The sequence below is a fragment of the Drosophila guanche genome, unplaced genomic scaffold (assembly GCF_900245975.1).
Source record: "Drosophila guanche unplaced genomic scaffold, DGUA_6, whole genome shotgun sequence".
NCBI classification, from domain to species: domain Eukaryota; kingdom Metazoa; phylum Arthropoda; class Insecta; order Diptera; family Drosophilidae; genus Drosophila; species Drosophila guanche.
In genome coordinates, this window is record NW_022995751.1 from 3,941,773 (window position 1) to 3,955,610 (window position 13,838).

The window sequence follows — 13,838 nt, forward strand, 5'->3', positions numbered from 1 at the left end:
AGGATAGAAAAACACACACATTTTTTTAGTGTATTTACAAAAACTGGACAACTCCAAGAGCAAGCAAATGAAAAGCAAATAAACCGTAAATAAACTCAAAATCAAACAATGAAGTTTTCAAGTTATTAAACATCTATATTCTATATGAAAGATCTTTATGGATATATACCCGATCAATGTCTTTGATTCAACTAGTTTTTTAATGAACTCTAAATGTGCTTGGAATAATCTTATGCAGGACTATGTAACCCAACAATATACGAGTACCAAAACTACTTAAATATCCATTTGCTGTTTACGTTTAATGTCAAACTATCAAATATTATATTACAACTACTACAACTATATACTGGACAACGCAAAACACACATGAAGTAAGACACTATCTATATGCTAACGAGTACTTAAAGCGGTAGATGTTTCGTTTAGGTATTAATGATTTCATAATTTATTATAACTACGAATGCGAGATGGCTGGCGATCGAGATACGATTTAATAAACTACGGTAAACCAACGCTCAAAGAATGTTTTATTCCTTTAAATTCTTTGGATCTGGGTAGGCGCTGTCAAGCATGCGCTGGAAATTATGAAATGAAAACGAGATTCAGTCACAGGGTTTCCTTTGAACCATAAACAACTCTACAATACAATTTGCAATTTAACTTCAAAAACCATAATGAACAGACAGGAACAAATGGTGAGTTACAAGGGGAAAGTGGTTTTGTTTTTGTGGAGTGGCTGCAGACTTTGGCGCGTTTAAAATTGAACCTTAGCGGTCAGTGCGCAAAAGCTCTAGTGCTTTGTAATCTCGAAGTGCTTTCCAGTGTGACCATTTGCAGCACATTGCACACTCTACGGTATATTTCGGGTATTATTTGTGGGTAGATTGCCGCGGGTTGGTCGGTATATTTGATCGATAAAACCGCGGGCACACCGAACCCAAATTCACGAGGCCCAAAATAAAATCAATTTTTCACGAAAACCGAACGAAAATTTGTGTTCAAACTCAATTAAATGCAAGTGAGAACTGCATTTAAGGTCCATTGTCAGCGTTAAAGTCTCCCTGTCCAGTGTGCATAATATATAAACGGGTTGCGATCACGTTACCCAACGATTTCTCGACGTGTGTTAAAATAAAGCCGCAAAGTGGATACCGAAACTGTGAAAATCGAGGATTTGATGGACTCTGATCCTGAAATTGAGTTCATTGAAAAGGATAGCGGGATGTCATCGTTAGGCGGCAGCAAAGACGAGACGCCCGAGCGTCGCACAGTGGCCACCGTAAGTAAAAACGTGGTTCCCATTGCCAATCCCCTACGTCTTATCGTGCTCACGTAATGGCCGCACCGACCGACCCATCGACCTGCACGCCACCAGCAGCAGCTGCCACAGCTGTTGCCCGTACAAAAGCTAGCTATAAATATATACTAAACATACTAAAACATTGACTGGTAAACACTTTCTAATTCAGTTTTTATCTTCTTTGCAGAGCGTCCAGCAGCCTGCACGCGATGGCGAGGAGAATTTCGATGATGTAAGTTAGCGCATGGCGCATGCTGATGTTTGTAAACATGCATCAAGGCTCTGGAAGAGCATACAAGCTGTAACATACTATAACCTCAATCTTTCTCATCCTCAAGGAGCCCGACGAGACGATCGGCGAGCGCATTCTTGGCCTGACCGAAATGTTTCCCGATTCTGTGCGCAATGCTGTTGCCACCGTCGCCGGAACCAGCGTGAATGGCTGCAAAGGTCTCTTTTCGTTCTCGCGCAACGCCGCATGGATATTCTTTACAACGTCTATCATTATGTTTGCGCCGATAGTCTTTGAGACTGAGCGCGCCAATATGGAGGAGCTGCACAGGTCGCAGCAGACGCAGGTGCTCCTGGGGCCGAGCAGTGCCATGGCTTCCACTGGGCCAGCGCCCAATCTGCCATTAATACGTTAATCTATTAGCAATTAGCTCTATATCCAGCTGGGGTCCGTGTTCGGGACGCGTTTAGCCTAAGTTTATCAAAATATCAACCAATCAATCCCAGTCGCAGGCAAAAACGAAAGCCATGCCCCTCCATAACACACCACAACCCATAGCAGAACAGACACACACACAGCAAGCGCCTTAAGCATTTACGATGCCTCCCACTTACCCTGCAGCATTGCGAGTGGGTTGGAATGGCCCCCAAGAAAATAGTCCACTAAAACACCTCATCGATCGGCATCCTCTTCGAGCAGTTGCGAACAATTCTGATAGGTCTTAGATTCGTAGTTGACGTTTCAAAGTGTGAAAAAAAGGAACAACTACGATATAAACAAATTAATAAAACTATGTTTATTAATAGTTAAACGACAGCGACCACTTCAGGGACTGCCCAGGTGTTCGCGCGGTATGGGATGTTCTGTGAAATAGCGACGAAACTCACCGGCATACTTGTTCCGCAGCGTCCGTTCGCCAAAGTCATTAAAGCGCTGAGCCAGGAACACGTACACATCCAGCACCTTGGAGTGGGCCTGCAGCTGCTTGAAGGACTTGGCAGCGCGCTCCAGTATGTCCAGCGACTTCATCAGCTGAGCCTTGCGCGCCTCCACATTGTTGGGCGTGATGGCCAGCAGGCAGCGCACAAACACAAAATCGGTTCTGGCACGCTCAAAGATGCCGCCGTTGGTGTGAATGTCGTGCATGGCACGCTTGATGGCCTGGTAGGCCTTTTGGGGCAAGCCAAGGAGCAGTAGCTGCTGTGCCAGCAGCATATCGACCAAGGCCAGCTCGTAGTCCATCTGTGAATCGGCCATTTCCTCGGCCACACTCATCAGCAGCATTGTCGTTTCGCTGGAGAAGCGACCCTCGGCCAGGCCGCAGTATCCCAGCATCACCTTGATGCGCATACGCTGTAGAAACGGCAGTTGGGTTTGCGTGGCCAGATTATCGAGCAGGCGGCGTGCATTGAAGAACTCTCGCTTGGCCACATAGATGGAGGCGCGCTGCATCAGGGCATCCGATTTGTCCAGCAGATACAGCTGGTCGCAGGCCTTCAGGGCATCGTGCCAGCGACACTGATAGATGCCCGCCTGTATGATGACATGGCACTGGCTTATCATCCAGCCCTCGGCGCTGGGCAGACGCGGAAAGCGGCTCCGGGCGCGATCCAGCAGCACTCGCGACATCTGTGGTTGGCCCTGCAGCTGCAGCCACAGCGCATAGCTGGCCAGGGCACTGCCCAATCCGGCCGAACCATTGCTAAAGCGATCCCGAGCAGTGAGCAGCAGTTGGGAGTACAGGGCGGACAGCTCGTGCCTGCCATAGGCGGCCCAGACGGCGCTCCTCAGCGCCAAAGCCTCAGAGGCGTGGTCCACGAAATTGTTGCGATTTGTGAGATTGTCGCTGTGGTGGAGCAGATCGAACAGGCGCAGCGGCTTATAGCCGGCAACTGTGCCCAGCTTGACGGCAAAATGCAGCGCCAAAGTGTAGTTCTGCAGCAGCGAGCCGTCCACTTCATTCGCATCGGACACACTGCGCTGCACCGTGGACAGCGGCAGCTCGTCGCGCAGCAGACAATACCAAGTGTTGGCTAGGTTGAGGCTGCGCTTGTCCCCGTGCTCTTGGGCCAGCATGATGCTCTCCCTGAGCGCGGACAGTGCCTCATCGCGGTGCCCGAAAGTGGCATGCAGCACGGCCAGATTAACGCAGAAATACTGATAGCCCTTCTCCTGGCTCATCAGCCGCACGGGGCTGCGGTCCAGGGCGCGATGCAGAGCGGACAACGAGGTGTAGTAGTCCCTCACGCGCAGCTGGTTCATGTAGCCGAGAAAGTAGGGGGTTGTCGTCAGCGGCAGATCCTCTATCATCTCTTGCACCTTTCGCTGCAGCTCCACGGGCGACAGGGAGTGCCGTTCATTGGTCTCCAGCAGCTCCGACTGTTTGTTGATGAAGTATTTGGCCTGCTTGGGTGCCCACTTACTTAAGAGATTGCGCCCGTCTGGACAGAGCGCCACAGCATCGTCGTTCTTTTTATCGTCCGTGCCGGACTTGTCCTGGACAGCAGCTGGCGGTGGGGTCTCCTCCCTGTGCAGCACTCCGCCGGCAACTGCCTTCCGTGGTCCTGGGCCCGAGGCCATGGCACGCACTCCACGCTCGTAGAACGAGCAAATGTTGCGATACATGTCCATCATGTCGGAAAAGCTGAGCCGCTCCAGGACGACGCCCACGCGTCGCACATAGACGCCCACCATGCTGAACTGGCTAATGCCATAGTTCTCATTCAGAATCTCGTCTATGTTCTGGATCTCTGCAAAGTCGAACAGGGCCTCTATGCTGCCAGCACAGAACTCGGACATGGCCTTCTCGAACGCCTCCAGCATCAGCTTGTCCAATTTGTAGCGCCCTGTGGTGAGCAGAGCGTGCAGCTCGTCGTAGCTCTTGTCTGCCTCCTGGATTAGCTTGAAGATGAGCATGTAAAACATGCGCCGCTTCTGCGGACGCATTGAGATGCCCGTGTCCAAGCATACCTTCTTGTTCTGCAAGAGAAAAGACGCAAACAAAAGTCAACTTTGTGGCGGCGAAACTTTGTTAGACAAACTCACAATTACATACTGCTTGAGCAGAATTAGGACAACTATCTTGTGGGCAGTGGGAGATTCTATGCGCGACGGCACCAGCTTCGAGGTGGGATCCAAGGTGTCCAGTTCATCGTTGAGATCTGTTGCCATTTTCGAGTTGTTAAATTTGTTTGGTTTGCCGGCACTGTGGCCGCGGGTTTACCGATAAAATATACCGCCTGATCAGCACAAATATACCTTTTCAAATAAATACCTAAATATACCGTATATTCCACCATTTACCTCGATTTTGATATTCTGCTTAATATTACCGGCTAATTAGAATTCTCAGCACTAAAAATATAATTTTATCTAATTTATTACTGAATTTTCCATAAGATGAGCTAGTTCTCATGACTTTATTTTATTGGTTTGTTTATAAAATAAGGATCAAACTCAAAAGGTCAATTCCCTACGGAAAAGAGAGAAAATAGTCTAGGATATTTAAAAAGCACGCATATGGGATATTTGATACCCTATGTTCTATTATTTAACTTGATGCAGTCACCGCATTGTACACCCCTAGCTCAACACGTGCGCCTTGAACGCTTCTTCGCAGAAACGAAATAATCAATTATTGCCCCAACCGAACTTCCCACTTGATCAAAGTCCAAGTGGGAAACTTACGAAAATTACAGACACAGGGTAAACATACTCTTCCCCAATATGTATTTCTGCTTTAAACGAACGAAAGCACAAAGTTCATAAATCAACTACACTACCCGTTAAATGCTAACCAAATGGAATAGGTAATACAGCGTCGAGAACTGCGAACGCAATGAATTGTGGTGCCATTTACAGGACAAATGGGAAGATGGAGCGGCGCTGCCGGGGATAATCCTTGAACTCCTTCTTGTAGTTGCGATGCTTGGCCAGGGCCCAGACGCTCATCTGGAAGGCGCCAGCGAAGGCAAACAGATAGGCGGCCAGGCAAGATGTCATCACCGAGTAGGAGACCCAGGCGCCAATCTCGTAGGTGTAGTTCGGGCAAGAAACAAGGCTGCAAAGCAACAAATTTTAGATAAAAATCGACCACTGAACGTGCCACGCAAGGACTGGCACTCACTTGAACAGCTTGGTCAACGGATTGGCGTCGGCGACTGGAATCCTGCGCACCTTAGTGCCCGGTGGGCGCAAGTTACGCAGTGCAATGTGAATGGAGAAGTTGCCCAATTCGCACAGCTGCAAGAAAGGAGTTATTAGTAATCCTGTTGGACTACCACGTAGTAGTGACTACTCACAGCGAAGGCTCCAAGGGCAGCCCAGACGGTGCACATGCAGGGCGATGTGTACAAAGGATGGTTGACATGGTACGACACATACGCGGTGAATCCCCAGTAGTAGGTGCAATTTTTGAACAGATTGCGCAACGGCATTGTGGCATGCGAGAAGCGGTGCACGAAGATCGTCTCCAGCAAACGCTTCGCATAGTGGACAGTGTAGCAACCGGCGGCGATACTACAGAAGATTGGGGAAAAGCGAAACGAATGAAAACGGGTTAATAATTATGCATTCGGGTAAAAGCAAACCAATGTCTGGGCTTGCCGTTTGGTCACTCATCGCTTTGCATAAGCGGCCCTAGTCGCTGTTGGGTCAATCAGGTCGTATTCAAAAAAATACAAAATCGAAAGATGTGCGGCGAAAGTCGCACCGAAAGGCACACACACACAAACACACACGCGACGGTCCACTTACTGGGTGGTGAGGGAGATCGGTATGCTGGCTGCCTTGCCGTAGACTAGTTCCGGGCGGAAATAGAAAATCAGATACACAATCAGGGGCCCGGCATACTCGGCCAAGAACACTGTCTTCCATCCAATCTGGGGTCCCAGGTCCTTCACATAGATCTTGTCCCCACTGCGCAGCGACAGCGACTCCACGGTGTCCGTGTCCTTCAGGCTCTTGCCACGCGCATCCAGCCGCAGTGACTGGCGGTTGGCGTCCGGTGTCTTGTTCAGGCTCTTGTGAATCAGGGCGCGCAAATCCCCAATGGGAGTGGAGGCCGTGGGCACCTTTACCTTGCCATAGGATTTGCTGGTTTTTGCACTGAGTATTTCGAGCTCCATTTTTTTTGCGGCCGTTTGCGAAGTGACTAGAAAATTTGTGAAGGCTGATTATTGACAAGATATACTCTGAAATATACTGAAATATACATTGTTATTTTCGTAATATACCGTAAATATACCCAGGGAAATGATATTCCTCAATTTTGATATTCTCATCCATTTTACAAGCTATTTAGGTCTCTGAGCACTGAGCATAAAATTTTTCCAGATTCATGAATCATTAACTGAGAAGGGTAGTCTTTTTTAAGGTCTGCTTTTATATTATTCCTCATAAGAAAAAGTATCAAGTCAAAAATTTACAAAAATGCCCTTGTATTTTACATAGTAACTACACGAACCACACATTTGAACAACTGGACCGATCCATTGAATATTTCCTTTAATAAATGCTGAAATTCTGGTTTCATCAGATTACTAACAGAGTTGCAAGTGTGTCACACACTATATTTATAAAGAGGTTAAGTAGTCGTTGCTTTTATTTTCAATATAAAACCGATAAAGTTACAATAGCCCTTACTCCACACAATTTTCCAGGCAAGAATTTTTCGGAAATTCCTGCTTTTAAAACAAACAAGGGCCTGAAAGGAAAAAAAAAAAAAAACACAAAGTTGTCCACAAACTTGCAAAAGTGTCAGGGGAGCGTAATTGGTAATTATATGTGAATCAACCGTTAGTTTAATATTTGCTGTACTTAATTTTCCATACATTTTGGGTATTCCTAAAAGTGCTTTAGGGAGAAGTGCTTTTGATCTGCAAAGTCTAATTAATACAGATGAACATAACAAGCCTTGAACTAACTTTCAACGATATTTTTATTGTTCATATAAAAAATTGCATGTTGTTTCAGTTGTTATCCAGGTCTTGTCTTGAAATTGTCTGAAAATATTTTACTTTTTAATCTGGTGAGTTTATACAACTCTATCTGACAGTTCGTCTAATACACGGCGCTGATTTTATTGTCAACTAAAATAATTTGACTAAAAAGTTTTCTAAATCAGTCAGTGCGGTCAGGTCTCATTCGACTCACAGTGCTTCACAAATAATTTACGAAACTCAAGTATCTAGACTATCTGAGGGGCCTCGAATTTATTGTCAAGCTAAATTTATTTGATAATATTAGTTATAACCAGTACGGTTAGTTTTCGTAACAAAGTTGAGTAATTTTATTCTGTGGTGAGTTTATTTTTTTAATATAATATTCTCTTGCGCTGTGGGTATCATTTAAACAGAATATCAGACTTCTCAATCTATTGTCGGTTCCACAATTCGGTAAACAAAGACCAACCTAGTCATGAAATAAGTATGTTTACGGTATATTTGGAAAATGGGATCAACTATTTTGGTATTTTTTTTGTTAGTAATGCTGGGGTTTTGATCAATAAGTCCGCGGTCACACTGTTCACTGAAAATTGAAAGATAAAAGCACAGTTCGTTTGTGGAAATTGCAGAAAAAAACAGCAGCAGAATTTAACAGCAGATACGTGTTCTTTGTTGGTGAAGAGAATATTTTAAAAAGAAAAACTAAAGAGTTTAAAGACAAACGTAAGTTTCAAATTTTGCTTAAATAGTTGTTTAATGGTTTACGAGACAAGCTGCAGTTTTTTCCAAGGCCTCGGAACAAAGGTTTTCGCAGCCATTTTTTTTTCTTATTCAGCCCTCTTATGCACTTGCGTATTTTAAATTTAGAATCTGGGCTGCAACGCATTTTCGTAACTAAACTTCCGGGAAAATAAACAATTATATAAATAGGTGCTGCGTAGATGTCGTTTCTTAATCAGATTTAGCCAATTTCTTGTGAAATTTTGCTGTGACGCCATTTCAAAATTCGAGAAGTCTCGCACAATCATATGTATGACACACGCAGCCCCTTTTGAATGAGTATGTGTGTGCTGTGCTGATGCTTTACTTAATTTTTCTTTCGTATTAAATGAATATTGTGAAATCTAAGTAAAGTTTAAAGTTCGAGAAACCTACGCATTGGCCTTTGTGTGCATACATATGTTTCGAAATTCGAGAAACCTACGCATTGGCCTTTGTGTGCATACATATGTTTTCATCTGTACAAATGTGTAGCACTGCTGCTTTCTTTAGTCCATTTTTTTCGTATTGCAACAAATATTTCCCAATTCCCAAATAAATTGATTTCATATTCATATGTACATAAATTTGATGTGAAGAGGGTTGGAAAAACTAGTCTAGCCTCCATTGCTTGCACATCTTTGACGTCACCAATGCATACATACACAATAAAAATGCATACACAGCTGTTTCACAGCAAATTGGGTATGGACCGTACTTTAATTTCGTGCCCTCGTGCGTGATCGTGCCTGTTTGGCAATAATCGTGCTCGTCCACTTTCGAATACCACATTTTGCTCGTGCACGAGCCCATACGATTTCGTGCTTTCGAAACTCTATTCGTGTCCATCTCTAATAAATATGTATACCAAGCCACGACTACCGAGACGGAACAAAGGTATCACATTTTTTCCTTTGTGTCTTTGTTTTGTCGAATTGAAGAAGTAACCTTTCACCCCGGAAACAAAGCATGCCAAGATAATTATCTCCAATACTTTCGTCTTGAATTAAAAATTGTTTGTGTCATTGTCCCTCTTCCCAAACACAGTTGTTTTTAATTCAAACATTTTTGCATTTTCCTTCGCAGAATAATACAAAATGCAGATCTTTGTGAAAACCTTGACTGGTAAGACCATCACCCTGGAAGTCGAGCCATCCGACACCATTGAGAACGTGAAGGCCAAGATCCAGGACAAGGAGGGAATCCCCCCAGACCAGCAGCGTCTCATCTTCGCCGGCAAGCAGCTCGAGGATGGCCGCACCCTGTCGGACTACAACATCCAGAAGGAGTCGACCCTCCATTTGGTGCTGCGTCTCCGCGGAGGAATGCAGATCTTTGTGAAGACTCTGACCGGCAAAACCATCACCCTGGAGGTTGAGCCATCCGACACCATTGAGAACGTGAAGGCCAAGATCCAGGACAAGGAGGGAATCCCCCCAGATCAGCAGCGTCTTATCTTCGCCGGCAAGCAGCTGGAGGATGGTCGCACCCTGTCGGACTACAACATCCAGAAGGAGTCGACCCTCCATTTGGTGCTGCGTCTCCGCGGAGGAATGCAGATCTTTGTGAAGACTCTGACCGGCAAAACCATCACCCTGGAGGTCGAGGCATCTGACACCATTGAGAACGTGAAGGCCAAGATCCAGGACAAGGAGGGAATCCCCCCAGACCAGCAGCGTCTCATCTTCGCCGGCAAGCAGCTGGAGGATGGCCGCACCCTGTCGGACTACAACATCCAGAAGGAGTCGACCCTCCATTTGGTGCTGCGTCTCCGCGGAGGAATGCAGATCTTTGTGAAGACTCTGACCGGTAAAACCATCACCCTGGAGGTCGAGCCATCCGACACCATTGAGAACGTGAAGGCCAAGATCCAGGACAAGGAGGGAATCCCCCCAGACCAGCAGCGTCTTATCTTCGCCGGCAAACAGTTGGAGGATGGCCGCACTCTGTCTGATTACAACATCCAGAAGGAGTCGACCCTCCATTTGGTGCTGCGTCTCCGCGGAGGAATGCAGATCTTTGTGAAGACTCTGACCGGCAAAACCATCACCCTGGAGGTCGAGCCATCTGACACCATTGAGAACGTGAAGGCCAAGATCCAGGACAAGGAGGGAATCCCCCCAGACCAGCAGCGTCTCATCTTCGCCGGCAAGCAGCTGGAGGATGGCCGCACCCTGTCGGACTACAACATCCAGAAGGAGTCAACTCTCCATTTGGTGCTGCGTCTCCGCGGAGGAATGCAGATCTTTGTGAAGACTCTGACCGGTAAAACCATCACCCTGGAGGTCGAGCCATCCGACACCATTGAGAACGTGAAGGCCAAGATCCAGGACAAGGAGGGAATCCCCCCAGACCAGCAGCGTCTCATCTTCGCCGGCAAACAGTTGGAGGATGGCCGCACTTTGTCTGATTACAACATCCAGAAGGAGTCGACCCTCCATTTGGTGCTGCGTCTCCGCGGAGGAATGCAGATCTTTGTGAAGACTCTGACCGGTAAAACCATCACCCTGGAAGTCGAGCCATCCGACACCATTGAGAACGTGAAGGCCAAGATCCAGGACAAGGAGGGAATCCCCCCAGACCAACAGCGTCTCATCTTCGCCGGCAAGCAGCTGGAGGATGGCCGCACCCTGTCGGACTACAACATCCAGAAGGAGTCGACCCTCCATTTGGTGCTGCGTCTCCGCGGAGGAATGCAGATATTTGTGAAGACTCTGACCGGTAAAACCATCACCCTGGAGGTCGAGCCATCCGACACCATTGAGAACGTGAAGGCCAAGATCCAGGACAAGGAGGGAATCCCCCCAGACCAGCAGCGTCTCATCTTCGCCGGCAAGCAGCTGGAGGATGGCCGCACCCTGTCGGACTACAACATCCAGAAGGAGTCAACTCTCCATTTGGTGCTGCGTCTCCGCGGAGGAGTCAGCGCCTAATTTTGCTATATTTAAAATTAAACAGCCTAAACCACACAGAACTAATTATTTCAAGGCTACACATTCAAGATTTATCTGCAGCAAACGACTGTCAATTTCAGTTTAGATTCACGCCTCAGGACCAAGGCCGGTATCCTTTTTGTGACCACTTTTCCCCGCTTAAATTGTATTCAAAATTATCCATTTAAATTAAAGACAGCTTAATAAATTAAATTGTTCATTCCGTTTTAATTCATTTAAAATAAAGATAATTTCGTGCACTGGTTTTAAATACTAGACTTTTAGTATTTTTTTGCATTATGAAACGCGCTTAAGATTTTCTAGTAACAGTCGGTGGTATTTTCCACAGAAACGCATTAGGAGATTTCTATAAAATAAATAAACAGCAATAAAATACATTTAAGCAACAATGGCGAAATTGTTGCAACGCCTGGAGGTGACGCTTCGAAGTTTTTATGTTTTCAACTCGAACTTTGGGGAGAAGGAAGGCGAGGTGAGTTGAAATGAGCCGAGTCGCAAGCAACGCCCACAAATGAGTAACATCCGCAGGAACACAAAAAAGTCTTGTACTATCATCCGAACGACATCGAACTGAACACGAAAATAAAGGATGTGGGCCTCAGCGAAGCAATCATCAGATTTACTGGGTAATTCCCGCGATAGCAGTATCTCCAGCAACCATTAAATGGCTGTCTTTTTCAGCACCTTCACCACGGAGGACGACTGCAAGGCGCTGCATACGCAAAAGACAACACAGCTCTTTTACCAGCCCGAGCCGGGCTTCTGGCTGGTTCTGGTGCTGAATGTGCCCAAGGAAATACGGCTGAAGGAGGGCGTGGAGGTGGCCGACTACCGGGGCGGCGAAGTGTCCGACCGCATCTACAGGGCCGTCCTCCGCCAGTGTTATCAAATGTATTGCTTTCAGCATGGAACACTGGCGTCCGTTGGAGCTGGCTTAGAGCAGGTCGATGAGCGCCGCGAACTGCTATCCGAGCAACTGCTGCAGTTCTATGAGAAATATCTGACCTGCCTGAAGGATCTGGCCCACTGTGATATCATTGACATGCTGCATTCCATCCAATACCTGCCCCTAGACAAGTCGCTCTTCCTGCGGGCGCACAATTTTGGCATGCTGTGCGCCACCTTTCCGGTGATCAAGCAGAGCATTATGTTCTACAACGAGCAGATCGTCTGCGGGGGCAAGCTCAGTGCCGGCGATCTCTACAGTCTTCATGCATACATTGTCCACAATGTTCTAGCATTGGAATCAAGCGCATCATCTGCCGCCACGCCAGTGCTAAAGCGCAGCATCAGCGAGTGCCAAGCGAGAGGGTTCGTACGCTGCCAGCCCGACGATGCCCAGGAGGAAGCACCACCGCTTACGGTCTACCTAACCATCGAAAATCAAGTTACGCCACATTACTTGCTCATCTATCGTGCTCTACACATAACCCTGTGTCTTTTCCTCGATGGTGTGTCCAGGCCCCATCTCTTATTTCTCCTGTCTAATCACTTATTTCGCTGCAGCCAATGAGCCTGCTCCAAAACAGGAACTCTACGATGAGCTGCATGCCTACATTGCGCCCCAGCTGACATGCCTGGCCCGTGATATTGCCAGCGAGGTGGCAAAGGAAGCTCTGGCGCATCCTGTACCGGACAGCGGCTCAGCGTCCAACGAATCCGCACCCAAATATCTGTTCATCAACGAACAGAGCCTGCAGCACCACACGAACCTACACAGGAATGGCGTGCCGCGGAACGTAATGAGCGTAATTGCGGATCTGGCCAATCCCGGCGAGCATTTGGATGTGGCTGCAGCTGCGCCCACAGAGGAGCTGCAGGTGAAGACCACCAATGACTATTGGATTGTGAAGCGGCGCTGCAACTGGCGGCAGTACTATGTGATTCTGTGCAACAGCAAGGCGACCCTTCTGGACGTGACGCAGGAAGCGAAGCGTATATTTGAACAGGAGCTCACAGATGATGTATTCTTTGACAAATAAATAGCAGTATGAGGTAAACGAAGGGGGTACGCCAATTGTAGTGCCGCTGCCCCGATCCTGGCCGGCGCTCCTGGTATTTCCGGCAGAATCTGCACGTGGAATGGGCATTGGTTGGTAGTTTTCACGCCATCACCGTGGAGCTAGAGCCAATGTTATTGCCCTCAGCCGCATCGTTGTAGGACGTGGAAGACGACGAGCTGCTGGTGGCTCCATTCTGCGTGTGCGTCTTGCTCAACTTTACGACGTAGATGCGGCGATTGGACATGCAGATGCTGTAGTAGTGCTGGCCGTAGTCAATGGTGATCCTCTCGCAGCTACTGTTGGGCATAAAATCCTCATCGATGCTGTAAATAATAATAAACAAGGTGATAATCAAGATTACGTGGGTGGCTTTAGCACTTGCTCCAACCTCTCCGTCAGATTTAGAAGACCCATTATCACATTTGCACTGCGCACGTCGTTTTTTAGGTCCCCACCCGAATCCAGAACGCCGCCATCGTCCTTCATTATCAGGTATCCAATCTGATTAGGAGCAATTATCTTTTCTTTATCCATTTCAAAATGTTTTCCACCCACACAAACACACCCCAAAACAAAGTATTTTAGTATTTTTGTAAAATCGAATCGATAGTACCGCAAACGCAAACATCGATGAGCACTATC

General features: G+C 47.1%; 6 protein-coding genes across 8 annotated transcripts; 3 read left to right on the plus strand and 3 right to left on the minus strand.

The window, feature by feature from the left end:
- Nucleotides 1–662: 662 nt before the first annotated feature.
- LOC117587447 (mitochondrial import receptor subunit TOM22 homolog) lies at nucleotides 663–2,285 on the plus strand. 3 transcript variants are annotated; one of them, XM_034278138.1, is made up of 3 exons: nucleotides 663–698; nucleotides 1,491–1,535; nucleotides 1,642–2,285. In XM_034278138.1, exons 1-3 carry the CDS (start codon nucleotides 678–680, stop codon nucleotides 1,948–1,950), a joined length of 375 nt encoding a protein of 124 aa, XP_034134029.1. In that variant the 5' UTR covers nucleotides 663–677; the 3' UTR covers nucleotides 1,951–2,285. The 3 variants fall into 3 exon arrangements, with proteins under 3 accessions (XP_034134029.1, XP_034134027.1, XP_034134028.1); XM_034278136.1 differs by lacking the exon at nucleotides 663–698 and adding an exon at nucleotides 926–1,297 and having other exon boundaries at nucleotides 1,500–1,535; XM_034278137.1 differs by lacking the exon at nucleotides 663–698 and adding an exon at nucleotides 926–1,282.
- A 23-nt stretch (nucleotides 2,286–2,308) lies between these two features.
- Nucleotides 2,309–4,757, minus strand: LOC117587443 (anaphase-promoting complex subunit 5). Its single transcript, XM_034278126.1, has 2 exons — nucleotides 4,581–4,757; nucleotides 2,309–4,514 (listed from the first exon to the last, which is right to left on the minus strand). The coding sequence occupies exons 1-2, from the start codon at nucleotides 4,704–4,706 to the stop codon at nucleotides 2,361–2,363; spliced, it is 2,280 nt and encodes a 759-aa protein (XP_034134017.1). The 5' UTR covers nucleotides 4,707–4,757; the 3' UTR covers nucleotides 2,309–2,360.
- Nucleotides 4,758–5,247: 490 nt separating this feature from the next.
- Nucleotides 5,248–6,697, minus strand: LOC117587066 (very-long-chain enoyl-CoA reductase). Its single transcript, XM_034277509.1, has 4 exons — nucleotides 6,291–6,697; nucleotides 5,837–6,053; nucleotides 5,662–5,777; nucleotides 5,248–5,595 (listed from the first exon to the last, which is right to left on the minus strand). The coding sequence occupies exons 1-4, from the start codon at nucleotides 6,659–6,661 to the stop codon at nucleotides 5,391–5,393; spliced, it is 909 nt and encodes a 302-aa protein (XP_034133400.1). The 5' UTR covers nucleotides 6,662–6,697; the 3' UTR covers nucleotides 5,248–5,390.
- Nucleotides 6,698–8,076: 1,379 nt separating this feature from the next.
- Nucleotides 8,077–11,252, plus strand: LOC117586910 (polyubiquitin-C). Its single transcript, XM_034277259.1, has 2 exons — nucleotides 8,077–8,203; nucleotides 9,326–11,252. Exon 2 carries the CDS (start codon nucleotides 9,337–9,339, stop codon nucleotides 11,170–11,172), a length of 1,836 nt encoding a protein of 611 aa, XP_034133150.1. The 5' UTR covers nucleotides 8,077–8,203; nucleotides 9,326–9,336; the 3' UTR covers nucleotides 11,173–11,252.
- A 264-nt stretch (nucleotides 11,253–11,516) lies between these two features.
- Nucleotides 11,517–13,193, plus strand: LOC117586911 (vacuolar fusion protein CCZ1 homolog). The gene is made up of 4 exons (XM_034277260.1): nucleotides 11,517–11,665; nucleotides 11,722–11,819; nucleotides 11,875–12,644; nucleotides 12,700–13,193. Exons 1-4 carry the CDS (start codon nucleotides 11,582–11,584, stop codon nucleotides 13,173–13,175), a joined length of 1,428 nt encoding a protein of 475 aa, XP_034133151.1. The 5' UTR covers nucleotides 11,517–11,581; the 3' UTR covers nucleotides 13,176–13,193.
- On the minus strand, nucleotides 13,102–13,752 carry LOC117586915 (ragulator complex protein LAMTOR4 homolog). Its single transcript, XM_034277263.1, has 2 exons — nucleotides 13,585–13,752; nucleotides 13,102–13,519 (listed from the first exon to the last, which is right to left on the minus strand). The coding sequence occupies exons 1-2, from the start codon at nucleotides 13,728–13,730 to the stop codon at nucleotides 13,297–13,299; spliced, it is 369 nt and encodes a 122-aa protein (XP_034133154.1). The 5' UTR covers nucleotides 13,731–13,752; the 3' UTR covers nucleotides 13,102–13,296.
- Nucleotides 13,753–13,838: the final 86 nt, after the last annotated feature.